This window comes from Nomascus leucogenys, chromosome 2 (assembly GCF_006542625.1).
Source record: "Nomascus leucogenys isolate Asia chromosome 2, Asia_NLE_v1, whole genome shotgun sequence".
NCBI lineage: Eukaryota > Metazoa > Chordata > Mammalia > Primates > Hylobatidae > Nomascus > Nomascus leucogenys.
This window is the reverse complement of record NC_044382.1, coordinates 39,904,320-39,927,295: the sequence shown is the minus strand read 5'-3', so window position 1 is coordinate 39,927,295 and position 22,976 is coordinate 39,904,320. Positions and strand designations below refer to the sequence as shown.

The 22,976-nt window shown below is 41.0% G+C and overlaps 1 protein-coding gene across 4 annotated transcripts in view; it reads left to right on the top strand.

Moving 5' to 3' along the window:
- CTNNA1 (catenin alpha 1) overlaps positions 1 to 22,976 on the top strand; it is a 181,543-nt gene that overhangs the window by 16,758 nt on the left and 141,809 nt on the right. For all 4 annotated transcript variants that reach the window (XM_030828542.1, XM_030828562.1, XM_030828553.1 and 1 more), the window contains exons 2-3: positions 10,398 to 10,504; positions 11,652 to 11,847. In XM_030828542.1, coding sequence (XP_030684402.1) covers positions 10,400 to 10,504; positions 11,652 to 11,847 — 301 coding nt within the window. In that variant the 5' untranslated portion in view covers positions 10,398 to 10,399. The remainder of the gene's footprint in view (positions 1 to 10,397; positions 10,505 to 11,651; positions 11,848 to 22,976) is intronic.

The following is a 22,976-nucleotide window of genomic DNA, read 5'->3' as shown; positions in this document are numbered from 1 at the left end:
CTCGGCTCACTGCAACCTCCGCCTCCTGGATTCAAGTGATTCTCCTGTCTCAGCCTCCCGATATTTTTATTTTATTGTTTTATTATTTTTTTTTTTGAGAGAGTTTTGCTCTTGTTGCCCAGGCTGGAGTGCAATGGTGCGATCTTGGCTCACTGCAGCCTCCACCGTCTGGGTTCAAGCAATTCTCCTGCCTCAGCCTCCCGAGTTGCTGCGATTACAGGCCTGCGCCACCACGCCTGGCTGATTTTGTATTTTTAGTAGAGACAGGGTTTCTCCCTGTTGATCAGGCTGGTCTTGAACTCCCGACCTCAGGTGATCTGCCCGCCTCGGCCTCCCAAAATGCTGGGATTACAGGTGTGAGCTACTGCACCCAGCCGCTTATTTTATTTATTATTTATTTATTTATTGAGACGGAGTTTCGGTCTTGTCGCCCAGGCTGGAGTGCAATGGCGTGATCTCGGCTCATTGCAACCTCTGCTTCTTGAGTTCAAGCAATTCTCCTGCCTCAGCCTCCCAAGTAGCTGGGATTACAGGCGCCTAGCTAATTTTTGTAATTTTTAGTAGAGAGGGGGTTTCACCATGTTGGCCAGGCTGGTCACAAACTCCTGACCTCAAGTGATCCGCCTGCCTTGGCTTCCCAAAGTGCTGGGATTACAGGCGTGAGCCATCGTGCCCGGTGATATTTTATTTTTTAAAAAATGATTTTTGGTTCAAGGAAGTCAGTTCGGTCCAATTGTTCTAAAACAAAAATGTCTTCTGTATTTTCTTTTTTCTCTTGTGCCTCCAGTCCAGATGCTTGTTTCACATTCTTTGCTTTTTAGACTAGTCATTCAGTCTCATGCAAACAGGGACTTCCTCTGTATCCATTGTCAGTTGTTAGGAGGGCTTGATGCAGCTTTCTATTAAACACTCTTCCATTGTTAACGGTCTCAACTATAATACGATGGAAGCTAAGGAAATGAACATAGATATCCAGTCCATAGAGCAAACTGTCACTTCACCTCAGGAGCTTGTTTTGTTTTCCTTCACTTGACCTCCTACTGCTTCTTGCTCTGTTCCAGCCACACTGGCCTTCTCTTTCTGTCAGTCCTTGAAGACGCTGCCTCATCTGTGTTCCCTCTGCCTGGAATGCTCTCTTCCCCCAGATACTCACTTGATTAGTTCTTTCCTGACTTTTAGATTTCAGCTCAAATGTTGTCAAGACAGAAAGACCTTGCCGGGCACGGTGGCTCACGCCTGTAATCCCAGCACTTTGGGAGGCCGAGGCGGAGGGATCACGAGGTCAGGAGATTGAGACCCTCCTAGCTAACACGGTGAAACCCCGTCTCTACTAAAAATACAAAAAATTAGCCGGGTGTGGTGGTGGGCGCCTGTAGTCCCAGCTACTTGGGAAGCTGAGGCAGGAGAATGGCATGAACTTGGGAGGCGGAGCTTGCAGTGAGCCGAGATCGTGCCACTGCACTCCAGCCTGGGTGACAGAGTGAGACTACCTACGTCTCAAAAAACAAAAACAAAAACAAAAACAAAAAAAAACAGAAAGACCTCTAAGGACCCTACTTAATTCCATTACCATTACACTGCTTAATTTTCTTCCTAGCTCTGATACTGTCTTCTTTGTTTAGTTATTTATGCCATTATTGCTATGAAGGCGCTATGAAGGCTTCATGAAGGCAGAGTTCTTTTTTTCTTGTTGACTGCTTTCTGGGATAGTGCCTATACAAAGGAGGCACTCGTATTTGTGAGTGAAGGCTAAATGGTTGGCTGAATATTGTTTTTTTAGGTTTACTTTTTGTCCTTTGCTTAGTGCCTTTTGTTGTAATCAGTGTGTCTCCTGATGCTTGTAGCACAGCAATTCCAACTGCTTCCATTGCCTTTGGTGCCCTCAAGAAGAATAAGAAAAGGAGCAAAATAAAAATGATTTAAGTGTTTTATTATTATTATTTATATATTTATTTTTTGTATATTTTTGAAACAGGATCTCCCCCATCAGCCTGCCATGTAGTGGCATGATCATGGCTCGCTGCAGCCTTGACCTCTTGGGTTCAAGTGATTCTCCCATCTCAACCTCCTGAGTAGCTAGCTGGGACCACAGGTGTGCGCCACCGTGCCCAGCTAATTTTTTTTCTTCTTTTTAAAAATTGTTTTTGTAGAGACGAGGTCTCTATGTTGCCCAGACTAGTCTTGAACTCCTGAGCTCAAGTGATCCTCCCACTTTGGCCTCCCAAAGTGCTGGGATAACAAGTCAGAGTGTGTCTTAATTATAAGTTACCTTGATGTTTTTGGCAGTTACCAGGAGATTTGAGAGTTGAGGTTCTGAAGGCTGTGTTAACTCTGCTTGATGCAGATGCAACCTGGCATACCTGTGACAGCACTGAGTATTCCACAGTCTTCTGTCTTGTGCAGTGTGACAGTTAACGTTGCTTCGGGTACTTTTAATTTCTAAATTTCCTGATTTGCATTTAAACGAACCATCCTAACATTTCATTAAGTTAACCTTGCTGTTAAAAAAAAAAATTGGCATTGAGTAGCATGGTTAAGATAGTCTAAATCTGCCACAATATAATAATGAAAATTCAGGAGCAGACACATTTTAAGCATGATGTGGCCATTCTTTTGTAAGCGAATGTTGAATATCTTTGGAGGAGGTACGTAGTTCTTTGCACAAATGAGGCAGTTTGCCAATTATCAGCCCCCTTGTTTCTGATAGAACTATGCTTTCATTTTCTCCTCATTGCTTCTCAATTTCTCTTTCTGTTGTAGATTGCTAGCCAGATGATTGCATCTCTGCCCCTTTCTGAATTTATAGCAAACTTTTGCTTTGTAGCCAGGATTGCCATTTATAAGGTAATGAAGACCAAATAACTACAGTTTAACTGTTTATTTAGTTCCATTAAGCATGATCCGTCCTGGAAAAACCTAAGGTTGCTGTAATTCATTAAGGTTGGCTAGCTCTAGTAGGTTTTGTAATAGATCTTGCGAAGGAGTGCTCTGTAAGTTAATTGGAAAAGTAGAAACTGCCAAGAGTTTAAAAGTTATTTGTTTAGTTACTCTGAACAATACCATTAATTGTAGAGAACCAGAAGATATGACTAAGATTAAGGCAGGAGCTTTGTCTTGGGAGGCTTGTAAATATTTGCAAATTATGTTGCATAAATTCAGCTCAACTAATACTGTCTGGCCTGCATAAAGCTCCCAGCCAGCAACTTAAGGGATATAAAGAAACATAGGCATAGTTATCATCCTTACACTTAAAATATAGCTCTGAAGACCATATGCTAAACCTGAGAAAATTAAGCTTAATAAAACAATTCAGTGGCTGTTGAGTGACAACATAAATGAAAAGAGCACCAGAATTTCAGGACTAGAAGGATTTGGAGTATAGAATTCAACTTCTTTCATTTTATAGATGATAAAACCAAGGATCCAGAAAGGTGAAGTGACTTACCCAAAAGTCAGAGAATAAGTGACAGAGCAGGTTCCAGAAGCTGATGTTTCAAGTAGAACACGTTCTCTTTAGATTTTAAGATACTTTCATTTTTTGAAATCCTTTTAGGACTGGGACCACTAAAAACACGCCTTGGCTCTATAGCATCATTTCATGATTTTCAGCGTCATTCTTGGCAGGACCCTGTGTTCATGAAACTTACACTGTAATAATGGCATAAATAAGTAAACAAAGAAGACTATACGAGCTAAAATAAAATTAAGCAGGGTAGTAAGTAATGGAATTAGTAGGATCCTTAGAGCGCCTTTCTGTCATGACAGCATTTGAACTGAAATCTGAAAGTTAGGAAAGAACTGGTCTTCTGAGGGAAGAGAGCATTCCAGGCAGAGGGAACACAGATGAGGCAGTGTCTTCGGGGACTTACAGAAAGAGAAGGCCAGTGTGACTAGAACAGGACAAGAAGTAAGTGATCAAGTGAAGGAAAAAACAAAAACAAGCTCCTTGGCACTTTTGATTAAAGGTGCTATACAGGGCAGTCTGCTTGCATTATGGTTTTTGGAAGTCTTGAAAATACACTGAGTTCTCAATTTTCAAGTGTTAGTGTATTTTAAGTTTCTTAATGTAAGTGAGTGATTAGAGAGTCCTTTGCCTTAACTCCTTTAGAAGCAGGGTTAGGGAGGCTGAGTCTGGTGAATTATTATTATTATTATTTTAGACAGAGTCTCACTCTGTTGCCCAGGCTGGAGTGCAGTGGCAAGATCATGGCTATTGTAGCCTCCACCTTCTTTGGCTGAAGTGAACCTCCTGCCTCAGCCTCCTGAATAGCTGGGACTATGGGTGCACACCACTACACCTGGCTGATTGTTTTGTTTTTGTTTTGTTTCTGAGACAAAGTCTCACTCTGTCGCCCTGGCTGGTGTGCAGTGGTGTGATCTCATCTCACTGCAATCTCTGCCTCTTGGCTTCAAGCAATTCTCGTGCCTCAGCCTCCCGAGTAGCTGGGATCACAGGCCTGTGCCACTATGCCCGACTAATTTTGTATTTTTAGTAGAGACAGGGTTTCACCATGTTGGCCAGGCTGGTCTTGAGATCCCGAACTCAGGTGATCTGCCTACCTCAGCCTACCAAAGTGCTAGGATTTCAGGCATGAGCTACCACGCCTGGCCTGTTTTTTTATTTTTAAATTATTTGTAGAGACGAGGTCTCGCTATGTTGCCCAGGCTGGTCTTAAACTCCAGGGCTCAAGCGATTTTCCCATCATGGCCTCCCAAAGTGCTGGAATTACAGGTAGGAGCCACCACACCTGGCTTTTTTTCTAATATTAAATAATTTATTTTTGCACAGTAAGACTTCTTGGAAGTTCTCACTAACATTAAAGTTGGGAGATTCCATGTAAAAATCTGCATCCCTGGCCTCTCTCGAAAAGTCAGGTGGTCTGGAAACCCTGGATTCATGTGGTAAAGATTGCCTGGAGTTGATGAACAAGTGGGCACAAGCTTTCTGATTTTGAAGTCCTGGCTCCTCCTAGTGGTCCCTATCCCCAGCCTGGAGAGGCCAGGTGTCATTTGCAATTCATTATTGTGCTGTTGTGCGTATTGTGCTGTTGTGCCACCTTTTTTTTTTTTGAGACGGAGTCTCGCTCTGTCACCTAGGCTGGAGTGCAGTGGCGCGATCTCGGCTCACTGCAAGCTCCGCCTCCCGGGTTCACGCCATTCTCCTGCCTCAGCCTCCCAAGTAGCTGGGACTACAGGCGCCCACCACCGCTCCCAGCTAATTTTTTGTATTTTTAGTAGAGACGGGATTTCACCGTGGTCTCGATGTCCTGACCTCATGATCCGCCCTCCTCGGCCTCCCAAAGTGCTGGGATTACAGGCGTGTGAGCCACCGCACCCGGCCTGGGCCACCTTTTTTAAGTTAAGAAGTAAGTGAAGTTATTTGTACTCCAGAGTGTCAAAATCAGGAAAACAAAAGACCAAGAATGTTTTTTATTCAAGAAAAAAAAAAATGAAAGTTTTTTTTTGAGAAAGTGAAATAGTTATATGTTGTACTTGTTTAATAATTAAACACAAATGTGACCACATATACCTAAATGTCTGCTTCCAGCTAGCTTCACTTAAGTTTCCTCTTGGTTCTCTCCCTTTACAACCCTGGAAGGTTCTGTGTTTTGTCTGTGTTAATGCAGTATCTCTGGAATGCTAGGATATGTAGGATCCATAGGGCAAATAGTTTTTCTGAAATGTCTTATCTGTGACATCTGATGACACATTTGCTTGAACTGTCATCAAACCTTTAGCAATCTAGAGCATTCCATTTCCTAAGGTTTACTGACTTGGGTTGATCAGTTGAGTGGACAAATAACCTTTAAAAACCAAAGTGTAGGCCTGACATTAGATGAATGTAGACAGCAAATTCATCTACCTTCAATGAAACAGATGACTGGGACACAGGCATTCTGTGTTACCAGATTAGGCAAATGCAGGTTCCTTTTGGCACCCCTATGTCTAGTGATTCTAGATTTGATGACAGTATAATGACAGTATAATGATGAAAATTCAGAAATTTAACATTGATACAATGCTACTATTTAATTCAGTACCCATAGTCAAATTTTGTTAATTGTCTCAATTTTTTTCCCTTTCTCAACACAATTTCAGTCCAGAATCACTGTGTTTAAGTCTCTTTAGCCTCCTTTAATCTGGAAATTTTTTTTTTTTTTTTTTTGAGACAGAGTCTTGCTCTGTCGCCCAGACTGGAGTGCAGTGGTGTGATCTCGGCTCACTGCAACCTCCGCCTCCCGGGTTCATGCCATTCTCCTGCCTCAGCCTTCCAAGTAGCTGGGACTACAGGCGCCCACCACCATGTCCGGCTAATTTTTTTTTTTGTATTTTTAGTAGAGATGGGGTTTCACCGTGTTAGGCAGGATGGTCTCGATCTCCTGACCTCGTGATCCGCCTGCCTTGGCCTTCCAAAGTGCTGGGATTATAGGCGTGAGCCACCGTGCCCGGCCTCTGGAAATGTTTCTTAATCTATTTTTTTTTTTTTAAACAGAGTCTTGCTCTGTGGCCCAGGCTGGAGTGCAGTGGCACCATCTCCGCTCACTGCAAGTTCCACCCCCCACAGGTTCATGCCATTCTCCTGCTTCAGCCTCCCGAGTAGCTGGGACTACAGGCGACTGCCACCATGCCCGGCTAATTTTTTTGTATTTTTAGTAGAGACATGGTTTCACAGCGTTCGCCAGGATGGTTTTGATCTCCTGAAGTTGTGATCCTCCCGCCTCGGCCTCCCAAAGTGCTGGGATTACAGACGTGAGCCACCGTGCCCGGCTGCTTTGATATTTTTCAAGACTACAGCCAGTTATTTTGTAGACCGTCTCACCCTTTGAATTTGATGTTTCCTCATGACTAGTTGAGATTATGTAATTTTCAGGCGAAATAACACAGAGGTGATGTTGTATTCTTCTCAGCGCGTCGTGTTAGGAGGTACATGGTGTGGGTTTGTGCCCTTATTAGGGATGTTAATTTTGATTACTTGGTTAAGGTGGCATCTCAGGTTTCTGGACTGTGAAGTTACTATTTCCCCCATTTGTCATAAATAAATAATCTTTTGGGAGTTACTATGGCACTAGATCACACTACTGAGAAACTGAATGCTAATCTACTTGGTTAGCATTCTTTGATTCTTGCCTGAAGCAATTAATATTATGGTTCCTGAATGCTGATTTTTCTAAATACATTATTCTTTCTACATTTATTAGTTTGTTTCCTATTGTTTGGAAGAACTTTTCCTTCTTTATTCATATTAGCATGGACTCACGCATTATTCAATGGATCATACTTTGTTTTATCTAATCTCCACTAAAGCTCTCTGAAGAAGGCAGTGGTTGGTAGTCTTTTATGAGGGATCTAGTTCAAAGTTATGTTTTTTTTTTTTTTTTTTTGAGATGGAATCTTTCTCTTTTGCCTAGGCTGGTGTGCAGTGGCATGATCTCGGCTCATAGCAACCTCTGCCTCCGAGGTTCCAGTGATTCTCCTGGCTCAGCCTCCTGAGTAGCTGAGATCACAGGCACCCCCCAGCACGCCTGGCTAATTTTTGTATTTTTAGTAGAGATAGGGTTTCACCACATTGGCCAGGCTGGTCTGGAACTCCTGACCTCAGGTGATCCACCCACCTTGGCCTCCCTAAGTGCTGGGATTACAAGCGTGAACCACCACGCCCGGCCAGTTTTCACCCAGTGGTTTTGACATTCATTGCTAATCCTTGGCTGGATCAGTTATTACCAGTGGGGGTTGCAAGATGTTCATTTTCTAATTCTATTCTAGATTCATGGTAAAGAAATTCCCTCCCCATACCCTTTCTTTTGAGGATCCCTATGGTCTTAAAGATATTTATTTAATTATTTAGTTATAGACAGTTATAGTCATTATTCTCTTTGATAGTTGTCCTAAATTTGGCTGGTGGGAGCCCTTGCTTCCTGTGTCTTTTGATATGATCGTGTTAGTCTTGTCCCCTTTCTGCACAATACAGTGCTTCAGACCTGGAACCTTGGTTTCTATTAATGGGAAATGGTCCCTTTTTTAAAAAAAAATAAGTAGAGATGGGGTCTCTCTATGTGGCCCAGGCTGGTTTCAAACTCCTGGGCTTCAGTGATCCTCCTGCCTTGGCCTCCCAAAGTGCTGGTATCATAGGCATGAACCACCATGCACATGGTATTTAATAGAAATAAATACTTGGGCACTGATAACACTGGGTTTTTTTTGTTTGTTTTTGAGACAAAAGCTTGCTCTGTTGCCCAGGCTGGAGAGCAGTGGTGCGATCTTGGCTCACTGCAACCTCCACCTCCCAGGTTCAAGTGGTTTTCCTGCCTCAGCCTCCTGAGTAGCTGGGATTATGGGTGTGTGCCACCACACTGGACTGATTTTTGTAGTTTTAATAGAAACGGGGTTTCACTATGTTGGCCGGGCTGGTGGTTTTGTTTTTTAATTTGCCAACATTGTTTTTAAGAGTAGCATTGTAGCCCATTGTGTCATTGTTACATATTTTATTGAGTGATCTGTTGTTTGAAATTTAGGTAATTTATAACTTTTAATGTTTATATAAAGTGGTGTTGTGAACATCATTGTATCCAAGTTTTTACATGTTCCTTAACTTTAGAATAAGATTTTAGCAGTAGATTTTCTGGGTCATACGAATGCACTTTTTAAAGATTTTATTTTATTTATTTATTTTATTTTTTATTTTTTTGAGACGGAGTCTTGCTCTGTCACCCAGGCTGGACTGCAGTGGCACTATCTATGCTCACTGCAAGCTCTGCCTCTTGGGTTCACGCCATTCTCCTGCCTCAGCCTCCCGAGTAGCTGGGACTACAGGCGCCCGCCACCGCGCCTGGCTAATTTTTTTTTGTATTTTTAGTAGAGACAGGGTTTCACCGTGTTAGGCAGGATGGTCTCAATCTCCTGACCTCATGATCCACCCGCCTCAGCCTCCCAAAGTGCTGGGATTACAGGCGTGAGCCACTGCGCCCGGCCAAGATTTTATTTTTTAAATTTTTATTATTATTTTTTGAGATGGAGTTTTTTTCTTGTTGCCCAGGCTGGAGTGCAATGGCGCGATCTCGGCTCACTGCAGCCTCTGCCTCCCGGGTTCAAGCGGTTCTCCTGCCTCAGCCTCCCGAGTAGCTGGGATTACAGGCGTGCACCACCAGGCTGGCTAATTTTGTATTTTTAGTAGAGACAGGGTTTATCCGTGTTGGTTAGGCTGTTGTCAGACTCCCGACCTCAAGCGATCTGCCCGCCTTGGCTTCCCAAAGTGCTGGGATTACAGGAGTGAGCCACCACGTGCAGCCTTTAAGCTTTTAAATGTCTACTAGCAGTTTGTTGTCTAGAAAGTTTATATTAGCGTTTACGTCAACTTCATGCCTTTTCTTTTCTTTTTTTCTTTAATAATTGAAGGCACTACTTTTAGAAGAAAAGACTAACTGCTTGTTATTTTCGTTGATGTTTTCTCCCTATTCTTAAAGCCGCTGTCTGACAGAAGTTTCCCTTGACACTGATACAGTGATATTTGACTAAGTGTGATTTGAAATTTCTTCTGGGTATGAGTGATAATAGCTGTGGGTGCAGAGGGCAGCCGATTTAAACATTATGTTTTAATAGAATAAGACAAGTCCTTCTCTAGGAATCCATCAAAAAATGAAGTGAGGCATACCTTTTAGATACTACTATACCATAAATGTTGTGGAGTAGGAAAAATCCGGATCTTCTGTATTCGTTTTTGAAGCAGTGTCTTTGAAAGTAGCTTTCGGCTGGGCGCGGTGGCTCACACCTATAATCCCAGCACTTTGGGAGGCCGAGGCAGGTGGGTCATGAGGTCAGGAGACCAAGACCATCCTATCCTGGCTAACACGGTGAAACCCCGTCTCTACTAAAAATGCAAAACAAGGGCTTGATGGCGGGCGCCTGTAGTCACAGCCACTTGGGAGGCTGAGGCCGGAGAATGGCGTGAACCCAGGAGGCGGAGTTTACAGTGAGATGAGATCGCGCCACTGCCCTCCAGCCTGGGTGAAAGAGCGAGACTCTGTCTCAAAAAAAAAAAAAAAAAAAAAGAAAGTAGCTTTCATTCACTGTAGCTTTTCATCTTGTTTCTAAAGGTGGGGCAGATAAAGTGAGTAGGAACTGAGGTAGGAAGTCTTGGCACTAGAGAAGCCCAAAGGGAAACGTTCTGTGTGTTTGGGAATGCCCTCTTGTAGTACCCCTACTATTTGTAAGCCTGAAATCATTAAATATTAAGAGGTTGTAAGGTTTACTGGGTCTTCATGTGCAGGCTAGTTAGAATTTTTTCATCTGTAGTGAATATAGCTTTCCTGATGCAAAAGTCTCAAAGTAGGAGAAGATTTGTTACATATTTCATGTTTGGGTTTGATGTTAGCCTGACTGACTTTATGTTTCTTATTTAGAAATGACTGCTGTCCACGCAGGCAACATAAACTTCAAGTGGGATCCCAAAAGTCTAGAGATCAGGACTCTGGCAGTTGAGAGACTGTTGGAGCCTCTTGTTACACAGGTAAGAATCTGAAAACACAAATACATTGAAACATGGTTCTATAGCACAGGCCTGGGTAACAACCATAAGAGCAAGGTTATTTAGTTCAAAGCCTTAATTCCAGTACTTGAGTTTAGGTGACAGTTCTTAGATGATTTAAATATTGATGCATGGGTTTAGTTAACCCTTGAGAATGCTGCTGCTGTCGTTTTCTTCAGTCTTATTGCTAGTAACTGGGGTCCGTGGTATGTGGTGCAACTTTGCAAATGTTTGTGCTTTGCAGATACTTCACCTTTCTTTAGAGGGGAAACCCAAGAAAGGTGGGATCTGGATCCTTGATTGTTAAGGTCTCGCACTCTGCTTAACACACCTTTCACTGTGTGGGATTAATTAGCAGGTAATTCAACTTGAGGGTTTAGGTTTGGTATATTATGTTACAAATGTCACAATGTTAGGGTGGTTCATAAACTGTTAGCAACTAGCTGTGTACTTTTAGTGTTTTGCAATAGTGTGTCTATTGTTTGTATGTGAGAGATTCAGAGAGAGAGAGAAAATGAGTCTTGTTTGGCAAATTTACACTATAACATATCTTAATCATCTTTAACCTACAGATCATCTGGTGTTATGTGAATTAATGATGAAAATGTTCTAGGACATAAAGCATCATCACTGTAGGCTTCTTTGGGCAATCATTCCTTTATTAGGGGCCTTTACTAATTAATTGCTGAGATTTGTGTGAATAAACTGTGAAAAGACTTCAGAAGCAAATTACCTTAAAACGTTTTGCAAAGTTTGGAAACAGTGGCAGTGTGATCTCCAGATAAAGCTAAGTTCATTGTTAACCTCTTTCTGGAATATCTTGGTGACATATAGTAGAGACATCTAACTTGTCTCTAATCATTTTTTAATTTGTAAAATCAAACTAAAAACCTAATGATCATATTTGAGAAATTAAAATGTGTTAAATAATTCTATACACATTGAGAAAGCTGAATTATTTTGGAAATTAAATATAGCATCATTGCTGTATATCTTAAATATGGGGAATTGTATGTTAATGCTCAGTGGAATCTCGTGGTTTTTTTAAAGAATAACTTAATCTTGCTGTCTTTAAAGATATAAGTCATTTTAATTGACTCCAGTTTAATGTTAAAAATGAAACTTTTAGGTTACAACCCTGGTAAACACCAATAGTAAGGGGCCCTCTAATAAGAAGAGAGGTCGTTCTAAGAAGGCCCATGTTTTGGCTGCATCTGTTGAACAAGCAACTGAGAATTTCTTGGAGAAGGGGGATAAAATTGCGAAGGAGAGCCAGTTTCTCAAGGAGGAGCTTGTGGCTGCTGTAGAAGATGTTCGAAAACAAGGTAGGTCATTACTGCTTTTTAGGTAAAGAGAGGCAGGCCTTTCTAGAAAATCAGTGTTTGAAGATTTTTTTTGTGGTCAGTATTCTCATTCTTATGCTTGCCAATTGCTCAGTAACTTACTTAGTTATTGGAGATGTATTAAGTTGGATTGGCTCATATTTTAATTCTCATTCTTAAGCTTGCCAGTTGCTCAGTAACTTACTTAGTTATTGGAGATGTATTAAGTTGGACTGGCTCATTTTAATCATGAGAGATGCTTGCAGAGGGACATCTGGAGAATCTGAATCCACTTCTCTTGGGTATTTCAAGTAATAAGTCTTAGAAATGTTGTAACACAATTTGATAGGAAACAAATGGGACAGAAGTTTACTTTTTCATCCTGTGTAATACTTCTTTTTAGTTCATGCTGAAGAGATGGGTGTGATAAAATGGAAAAATATCTACCTACTCTGAAAATACTCTAGAAATTGTCCTATTGTGTCAGAATAGTATGTTAAATCAGCCATGCATATTTGCACTGGTTGGAGCTTGACATAAATAAATCTGGGCATAAAGGAATCATGTTTTGGGAAACTCAGAATTGATAAAAAGTAAAATGGTAATCCACAGTTTAGCAATAATTAATGCTAGAAAGATTGTCCTTATTATGTTACAAATGTGGAAGGAAGACTTTAAATATGGAAGATAAACTTCTTGAAACCTGCAGTTTTTATTTTTAGTAGATATGGGGTTTCAGTAGTTGCCCAGGCTGGTCTCAAACTCCCAAGCTCAAACAATCTGCCTGCCTCGGCCTACCAGAGTGCTGGGATTGCAGGCATGAGCCACAGCGCCCGGCCTTGAAATCTGTAGTTGTGTGTTAGGTTTCTTTTCCAGTCGGAGAATTTCAACAGTGATGTAGGTTTTTTTGGTTATTGGATATCAGCTAAGGTAAATGGAGCCCTGCTATTTACAGGTGCTTTACTAGCCCTTGGGAGAACTTCATAGATCTTCCATGCCTGATGGTAGATTGCGTAGTCCAGAGTCTTATGTCAGATTCATCCCTGTGGCAGTACCCAAAAATGGGCAGTGCCTTAGGTGGAGATGACATCTCCAGTTGTTTTCTAATTTGTGAACAAATAACCTTAAGTGGTAAATATTTTTTCAGTTTTCAGGCTGAAGATATTTCTAATACTGAAAATGATGAAATTATTAGAATTCCACAGTACTAATTAGGCAGGTATGTTAGTTTCCTAGGGCTTCTATAACATAAATTATTACAAGCTTGGTGGCTTAGAATAATAGAAATTTATTCTCTCGTCATTCTGAAGGCCAGAAATCTGAAATTAAGGTGTTGGCAGGCTTGATTCCTTGTTGGGACTTAGGAAGAATCTGTGCATGCCTCTTTCCCAGCTTCTTCTGGTTGCCAGCAATCCTTAGCATTCCTTGGCTTGTAGACACATTACTCCAGTCTCTGCCTTTGTTATCGTATACTTTTCTTTTTTTGTGTCTCTGTGTCCAAATTTCCCTCTTCTTATAAGGACATCAAGCATTGAATTAGGGCCCACCTTAATCCAGTGTAACCTCATCATAACTTGATATCATATGCAAAGACCCTGTTTCCAAATAAAGTTACATTCACAGGTTCCAGGTGGACATGAATTTTTGGGCGATGCTATTCAACCCAGTACAGTGGGTTTTGAATGAATTTATTTTAAAGTAGTTTAATAGTCCAGTTCAGGACAGTTTTTCAGCTTGCTGTTGAGGAAATCAGGCTATTACTTAATTGTATTCTGTGGTACATTCTCCTCCCCAGCCCTTCTTGTCTTCTATAACGAAACTCACAATTATATTAACAGACGAGTTTGGGCAAGTGTTTGCTGGGTCTAGTGACTGACGTTTCTTTTCTTTTCTTTCTTTTTTTGAGTTGGAGTCTTGCTCTGTCGCCCAGGCTGGGATGCAGTGGTGCGATCTTGGCTCACCACAACCTCCACCTCCTGGGTTCAAGCGATTCTCCTGCCTCAGCTTCCCAAGTAGCTGGGATTACAGGCATATGCCACCACACCCAGCTAATTTTTGTATTTTTAGTATAGATGGGGTTTCGCCTTGTTGGCAGGCTCGTCTCGAGCTCCTGACCTCAAGTGATCTGCTCACCTTGGCCTCCCGAAGTGTTGGGATTACAGGCGTGAGCCACTGCGCCTGGCCACATTTATTTTCAAAGTGCATTTAATTGTTGTAGGTAATTTTAAATTTGACTTTATATGTTTCTTATTTCAGAAGTTTCTCCAATGCAAATATGTAGCAATCATGGTATAATATACACTCCTTGCTCCCCAAAACCCCCACAATTTTGAGTGCATATCTGAATTTCTCTTGTTATTTTTGTTTGTATATGATAATCTTTTATGTGGTTCTGAATCATAGGGACCTTTCTGTCCTAGTCTAGTTTTGCAATTATTTATTATCATGACCTGTCCACCATAATTTGCCTTCTCTTTGGAAAAAAAGAGCCAAAACCAAAATATAACTTCCTCCCATCATCATTATTGCATCAGATATGAAAAGCTGAAATGCCTTACTTTTTTCTCTTGGCTTACTTTTTTCTTTGGAGAATCTTAACAAATGGCGATAAGATCTCTTTTCTGTCATAAATAGAACAAAATACGCATTACAAAAATATGAAGCACAGATTGCTTAATCAACTGAGACTTGTTGGCTATGTCGTTGAAGCCATTTACTCATCGTTTGAAACCCTGTAGTGGTGTTAATAGGTCTGCAGATTCTTTGGACACCCCTCCCTTAAAAAAAATAGAGCCTAACTCTTGAACATGGGTTGAACTTAGTAATTTTTTTTTTTTTTTTTTTTGAGACGGAGTCTCGCTCTGTCGCCCAGGCTGGAGTGCAGTGGCGCAATCTTGGCTCACTGCAAGCTCTGCCTCCCGGGTTCACGCCATTCTCCTGCCTCAGCCTCCGGAGTAGCTGGGACTACAGCCGCCCACCACCATGCCCGGCTAATTTTTTGTATTTTTAGTAGAGACGGTGTCTCACCATTTTAGCCAGGATGGTCTCGATCTCCTGACCTCGTGATCAGCCCGCCTCGGCCTCCCAAAGTGCTGGGATTACAGGCATAAGCCACCGCACCTGGCCCTGAATTTAGTAATTTCTACAATGACTAGAATGTGGTAGAAGTCGTACTATTTACTTTGGTAGCAAAGTTATGAAAATGGGGCCGTATCCACTCCACTTTTTCTCATGGATTATTCTCTCTGGGGGAAGCTGGCCGCTATGTCATGAGTGCACTCAGGAGGTCCTATGGAGAAGAACTGAAGTCTCCAACCATCAGTCAGCACACATTTGTCAGGCATGTGAGTGAACCACCTAGGAAGCAGATCCTCCACCTCTAGTCAAGTTTCAGACAACATCAGTCCTGACCAACCCCAAATCCCTGACCCATAGAAAACTCTGGGAGTTAGTAATTGTTTTAAGCCGCCACCTCTTGGAATTTCTTAGGCAGCAAAAGAAAATTTATACAAACACTTTGCCCTGCCCTGGTTTCAGTGGTCCTGAGCATTTACGTAAAACCCTGACCTAACTGTTCTGAATTTTTCTGATAAATAAAAATAACGCCATCCACTGAAACACTTAGTTTTTAAAGGATTTTTAAGATGTCTTTGTTCTGAATCAGTGTTGACGTTGTTTAGGATGGGGGTTGGCAAATTTCTTCCAGAAGGCCAGGTAGTATTTTTGGCTTTTCTGATCATAAGGGCTCTGGGCTGGGCGAGGTAGCTCACGCCTGTAATCCCAGCACTTTGGGAGGCCCAGGTGGGCGGATCACGAGATCAGGAGATTAAAACTACCCTGGCTAACACAGTGAAACCCGGTCTCTACTAAAAATACAAAAAATTAGCCGGGCTTGGTGGTGGGCGCCTGTAGACCCAGCTACTCAAGAGGCTGACGCAGGAGAATGGCGTGAACCTGGGAGGCGGAGCTGGCAGTGAGCCGAGACCGTGCCATTGCACTCCAGCCTGGGCGACAGAGCGAGACTCTTGTCTCCAAAAAAAAAAAACAGGTCTCTGTTGAAACGATTAATATTCAGCTCTGCTGTTGTATTGGGAAGCAGCTATAGACAAGATAAAAAGAAATGGGCATGGGGCATGGCTCTGTTCTAATAAAATTCAGAAAAATTACAGGCCGTAGTTTGCTAACCCTGATCTAGGGTTTTCCCAGGCTGTTAAAGATATGAGCTTACTGTCTTCAAAAAGGTAGTTATTTATGTGTTTATTTATTGCACTTTAGAGCCAAAAATTAGACCTTCTGTGTCTTAGGGTTTGTACATGTCCATTGCTTCCCGTGCAATCATAATAACCAGAAATTGGAATGTACACAGTTTTTGATGTGTAACTTTCTTTTTGTGTTAGACCCTGATTACATGAATAATGAATATGCACATTTATGAGTATACTAAAGTTTCACCATAGTGCTCTAAGTGATGTTAAAAAACATTCATGTACATAAAAACTTAGGATCATTTGACTTCAAGGCTAATGAAATGGTCAGGTGAGCCATATGTGGTGGATAGGAGCCAGTCACCAATTGCATGGCTTCCAAATCTCTGTGATCTAGGAGTTTAATTGTACTACTAATCTGCTTAGTTTTTGAGTAGCTACCTTATATAGGTGGAGGTGTACATATGTCTCTTAGATGTGCTCTTTTCTTATTTTAGGATCCTGTTTACCTCCCATATCCCCCCCATCCTGATTAGATCAGTCTTACCTTTGTACTTTTTCGTCTTAGTGCTTATCACAGTGGTAATTTAAATTGGTTGCCTTTTCCTCTCCACGCTCCAGCAGTGCAGGTTCTGTGCTGGTCTGGTGACCATTCTTTTTGTATCTAAGATAGTACCTGGTCCGTGATAGGCACTTAAATGTTTGAGTAAGAAAATTGATTATTCTCCAAGAAATACAGTAAGAGAAAATACTCTTTTCTCAAAATTTAAAGTGTGTTTTCCTTTCCAGTGCCAAATGTAAATGCATGGGTAGGGGTGGAGAATCTTATGGTTTTTTTAAAAAATTGAGATATAATTTCACATACCATAAAAATCACCCATTTAAAGTGTATAATGTAGTGTTTTTTAGGGTATTCAGAGTTGTACAGCTATCACCATGATCTAATTCCAGAACATTTTTATCACCCCCCAAAAGAAACCTCATACCCATTAGCAGACATTCCCCATACATGTACATTTTAACAGTAGATAAAGAGTAGCAGCTGCCTTGTGGTACATAAATGTATTTTATGAATCCTTGAATAGGGCTCTGACCAGAAAAAGAAGGCTCTTAAGCCGGATAGGGGACTTTCAGGGGACAGAGATGAGAAGACCTAAATGAAGCTTCTTTGAAAAAGGACAGACATTATGAACAGAGGCCCATTAATGTTAAATTTGAAGTGGAGTGATGAACAGCTTCTTACTAGAACAGTGTTTTATAATCCATTAGCCACAATTTATACTTGGATCTCAAAGGCCAGGATCAGAGTCTTACTGCTACTTCTGTAGCTTCTTCCCTATAGCTCATGGGCATTTCTGGGTCAGTGAAGGAGGAGAAGACCCAAAGAAAACGAAATCCACCTTTTTGTGTTCCTGTACTGCTTCTAATCATATTTTGCTCAGTAAAGGGGCCAAATAGATGATTCGTGCCCTGAGCAACAGTAGATTTCCTGGGAAGAAGCTTGTGTCACGGAAATCTGAGTGAGGAATGGGCTGGTTGATAGTGTGTGGTCCCTGAGCAGGAGGTGATACTCTAGCACATAGGAGGCTGTTTTTCCTGTTTTTTTTTTCCCCCCTAGAGCTTATAATGATACATGAATACGAAAAATAATTAATAGCATGAGTGGCAGAGGAATGGGAGGATAAGCATGGGATTGGGAAAGTTTACTAAAGGTGTTTGAGCTTGCACTGGATCTTGAAAGGTAGAAAAAGGGAGCAGGAGGAAACTCATCCAGGTAAGAAAAATAGACTGTGCAAGATGGGCATGAGGAACAGTGAGGTCCCTGGCTGGAGGTGGATGCTAGTCATGTTGAGCACTGCTGGCAGGAGAGGTTTTTGTTTTGTTTTGTTTTGTTTTTTGAGATGGAGTCTTGCTCTGTCATCCAGGCTGGAGTGCAGTGGTGGTATCTCAGCTCACTGCAACCTTCGCCTGCTGGGTTCAAGCGATTCTCCTGCCTCAGCCTCCCGAGTAGCTGGGACTGCAGGCGTGTGCCACCACACCTGGCTAATTTTTGTATTTTTAGTAGAGATGGGGTTTCACCACATTGGCCAGGCTGGTCTCAAACTAGTGACCTCGTGATTCACCCACCTTGGCCTCCCGAAGTGTTAGGATTATAGGCGTGAGCCACCACACCCGGCTGCAGGAGAGGTTTAATCTAGTTTGGAGCATATTTAGAGGATGGCTGGGAATGCCATGTGGCATTACATGGTTCAGGTCCCATATGCTTGAATATATCAAGTGACACAGGACTCACTTACTACCTCAAGGAGGAGCTCTTTCCAGTATTGGTTTGTGTTTATTTTAAAAGCTTTTTTTTCCCTTAGAAACTGAACTTTGTCTCTTTAATTTTCTTCCTGTTTTAAGAAGTTCCACCATCTGGGCAATACAGAATATGAGGAAAAGTGGAGTTTTTGCAGGGAGATTAGTGTTAGCTGTGTGCAGGAAGGGTTAAAGTGATTGGTAGACAGCCCAGAGGCAGGACCTAGAGTCTGGAGATGACCATAGTAGTGGGGAGTGAAATGGAGCTGTGCAGGAAGGGACTGCTATAACAGAATTGATGGAAAGAGAGAATTGGCCAATTGTCATGCATTGTTAACTGCCAGCAGGGCCTGTGCAAGTAGCTGATCTTTTCAGTTGTTAAAAGTAAGGGACCTGGTATGTGAAAAATTGTAGTAATTTATTTTCCTGTGACTTGAGTCATTTAGGATGGTGTTGAGGCAGTGTGTGCTGTTAAGAACCTGTGTTCTTACAGGTGTAAAATGCTGCCTTTTAAAATGTTTGCATTATTTGCTTGTAATGGATGTCAAACCTTATTTTGTGTTTATTAATCACACATTAATGTTTATTAATACATCTGAAAGATGGTGTTTGTGTGAGTTCCTAGGGCAGTGATAAGTATCGATAAACATTAGTGCTCCTTTCTCTGTTGATTTGTTGAAGCCCTGTTATTTTTCTTTTTAATTGGAATTCCACCAAGGTTTCAAAAATTGAGACATGGCTCATTGGGCTGGAGATGCTGATGTTTTAGATTTCTCTTTACTAATCTGATGGCATAGCAGAGGTTAAATTACCTTGGAATAGAAAATCAAGAAATGATTGTATGTGTCTGTAATTTTGGTTTTAATGGTAGGACAAGATTATGGTAGTGTGGGAAAAGGTGATTGAGTGCTGCTGAACAGAGCAAGGATTGATTGTAGCTAAGTCTAGTGACTTACTGCCTGCCATTTGGTTTGACCTTCATTTTGTGACTATCATACCACTAACCACAGCCAGTCACCTCTCATGTATGTGTTGTTATTCTCATGGCAAACACCATGAAAACCTCTGGGTAATTCACTGCAGCCTCTTCTTCAATGCTGAAAAACCATTTTATAGTGACAACTATACATCCTTTGTCCCCCAGATGGCCAGAAGGTGAAGATAGAGTAAGTTCTTTTACTAAATATTCCTGTCCATAAATAAAAAGCAGACATCTTAATGTTTGGCTTACAGTTTTTTCCCCTTTCATATCTATTTATGTTTAGACAGATTTGTCTTAAGATTTCTTTGAAATGTTTCCTTTTAGGTTTTGGCTTTCAGGTCATTCCATTTCAGGCAAACTTTGATACTGTGAATGCATTTTCCTTGAGTAGGAGATCTCAACTTACTGAAAGCAGTCATTGTTGTTCAATACTAAATCTCAATCATTACATAAATCATCTTTTATGTAAAAAATGTCGGCCGGGTGCGGTGGCTCATGTCTGTAATCCCAGCACTTTGGGAGGCCGAGGCAGGCAGATCACGAGGTCAGGAGATCAAGACCCTCCTGGCCAACATGGTGAAACCCCATCTCTACTAAAATACAAAAAATTAGCCAGGCATGGTGGCACGTGCCTGTAGTGCCAGCTACTTGGGAGGCTGAGGCAGGGGAATTGCTTGAGCCCGGGAGGCGGAGGTTGCAGTGAGCTGAGATTGCACCACTGTGCTCCAGTCTGGAGACAGAGCGAGACTCCATCTCAAAAAAAAAAAAAAAGTCTTGTTAGTTTTAGAACAAGAAAGGAATATTGGAATATTTATTGTCTGCTAACACAATAGTTAAAATCTGTGAGTTTGCAAGCATCTGGGTAATCTTAGTACCTATAGTTGATTTGTGAGCATACTCTAATGGTACTTGTTGTCTCAGCTTTTTTTTTTTTTTTTAAGAGAGGCAATTACTGTTGATTGTAGCTGTTCTTATTTTTTTAATTTTTATTTTTTATTATACTTTAAGTTCTAGGGTACATGTGCACAGCATGCAGGTTTGTTACATATGTATACATGTGCTATGTTGGTGTGCTGCACCCATTCTCAGCTTTTTAAAAATCTCTAAAGCATGTAATTACCCAGTCATATAAAACTGAGGGTCTCTTAGGGCATTGTTATAAAGAAAGGATGGAAAATGAGAGTTCTTAATTGATGTTAATGGAGAGACATTCTTTTATTTATCTCAGTAATTGTGTATAGCTGTGTAGTGAAGCTAAGGACATAGATGCCATCTTCCTTGGTACAGCTTGAATAATTTGTATATAGGGAGAAAAAAATATATACACACGTATGTGTATGTGTATATATACATAGTTCACTGTGAATCTTGGCAAGGCAATTTTCAGAAAAATAATGTATTTCATCCCTGACAAAAGGTTATTGAGCACAAGCTGTCAGGCTCTTGAGGCATGATTTTCTCCCTGGCAACTGACTAGAGTTAAGATTGAAGGAGGCGAAAATTGGTCTCCTGTCCAGTGCAGATGTTGACAGCTTCAGACTGATGTACCCACATCTACTATAGGCAGCCTGGAAGATAGATGTTAAAAGACAGATGTAGTTAGGACAAAACAAGTATCAGTGACTGTTTTAAGTAAAGTTTGAGACGTAGACAGGAGGCAGAATGGAATCTGGGTTTGCTGGGTTCATGATGTGAAGACTTAAAACATAGCTTTGAAGAGCGTTGTGTGGGTGTGTGTGAGAGAGATCGCATTTTAATCTGATCTGGTTAGTGTGGTTTTAATCGGGTTGAGATCATGAGCTTGATCTCACATATGGGCTCTTTAATTTTTCACAGGAGAAAAATGACAAGTGTTCCTACTTTGGAATGTTGAGTATGGATTTCAAAAAGTGTTAATGATGCTCTGGAAGAGCGGTAGCTGGGAAACATTCAACATTTTGAAAAAGATTAAAGTTAATTAGCTTTTCAGATTAGTACAATAACTTTATTAAAACTAGCAAGAAATCAGCTGATTTTTTTCTCATATTCTTCCTTTGAGTTCTGGCTTCTCATTTGTTATCTTGCCTTTTCCTCTTGTTGTCTTAGTAGAATTTTCATCCTGTTTTCTCCTCTTATTTTTGTGGATGTCTCTTTTCATGTGGTCCCATTGTGGCTTGGTATGTTGTTAGAAGTGCTCCCACTCCCAATTCCTACCTTTCAGATGTTCCTGAAGACTGTAATTAATTTAAAAATTGTTATTGACCCCATTCAGTCTTACCATTTAATCCATTTTTTCTTGCTCTTCATTTAACTCGAGCAGGAAAAGCAAAATATAAATTCTGAAAAATCATTAGCTGGTTGTCATCTGGGAATTTTATGTCTTAAAGTTGTCTGCCTGACTTAAACTATAAGTCTTTAGGGCGGAGGCTGTATTTTCTTTGACTTGGGATGTGTCAAGGATGCTGTCTGCTTCTGGATCACTACCCTTGTGTGAGCATATGCTGCTTTGCAGAGACTTGTGTTCTGCTGTAGCCAGCTTGGAATTGAGGAAAGAAGAGTGAAGTTATTAAATTCTAATGTCATTTTGAAGTGGTTCATTTTTTCCCCTTTTATTAAAAAGTCTGTCTTGTTAAGCTCACAAAAATAAATAACACTAACCAGGATAATAATATTTATGAGTTACAGTGGGTAATATTACTGCCTTAATATATTTGTACAGTCAGTGTAGCTAAGGAAGTTATTTTAGGTATTAAAATTTTGGTTTTGGCATGACTTCAACCATGATGTTGCAGTAACATGATTTCTACTAGTTAATTTCTTAAGAAAGTGATTCCAAGTTGAAATGCATGTTATGCATTTATTTGAATGTGTAATCAGGAAGTAAGTGCCTCTCTTTGGAGTGTTTCTGAATAGCAGCAGGGCACACTTGAATTAGTAAGGAAAATGAGAACATGAATATGTGTGTTACTTTATTTTAACTTCTTTTTTTTAAATCCATTCTGTCTGTCAACTGGAAAAAGAAATTTCAAAGCTTCTTTCCTTACCCTCAGGGGATGGGGAAGGGGGGGACGTTAAGAGGTTTTCTAGGCTTGCTCTGATTCAGATGGGTTTATAGTATTTAAATAACTTCATATTAAATGTTTATTTCCTGGATTGACTTTTTTTTTTTTTTTTTTTAAAGACAGAGTTTTGCTCTGTCGCCCAGGCTGAAGTGCAGTGGTGCAATCTCGGCTCACTGCAGCCTCCGCCTCCTGGGTTCAAGTGATTCTTCTGCCTCAGCCTCCCAAGTAGCTGGGATTGCCAGCACCCACCACCATGCCTGGGTAATTTTGTATTTTTAGTAGAGACAGGGTTTTGGCATGTTGGCCAGGCTGGTCTTGAACTCCTGACCTCAGGTGATCTGCCTGCCTTGTCCTCCCAGAGAGCTGGGATTACAGGCATGAGCCACCGGGCCTGGCCTCTTTTCTTTCAAAAGATAAACAGTTGTGTGGATTTAAAAAAACAAAAAAACAACTGCATCCCAAAAGTTCTCTTAAGGCATCTGTCAGGGATTCTTTGAGTTATTTTCAGTTTATCTGTACTTACAGGGATATCATCTAGGGGTCCGTTTTTACCAAATATCCCTCCTTGATAAATGGAAGGCTTGATTGAGAAGATTAAAATGTTTT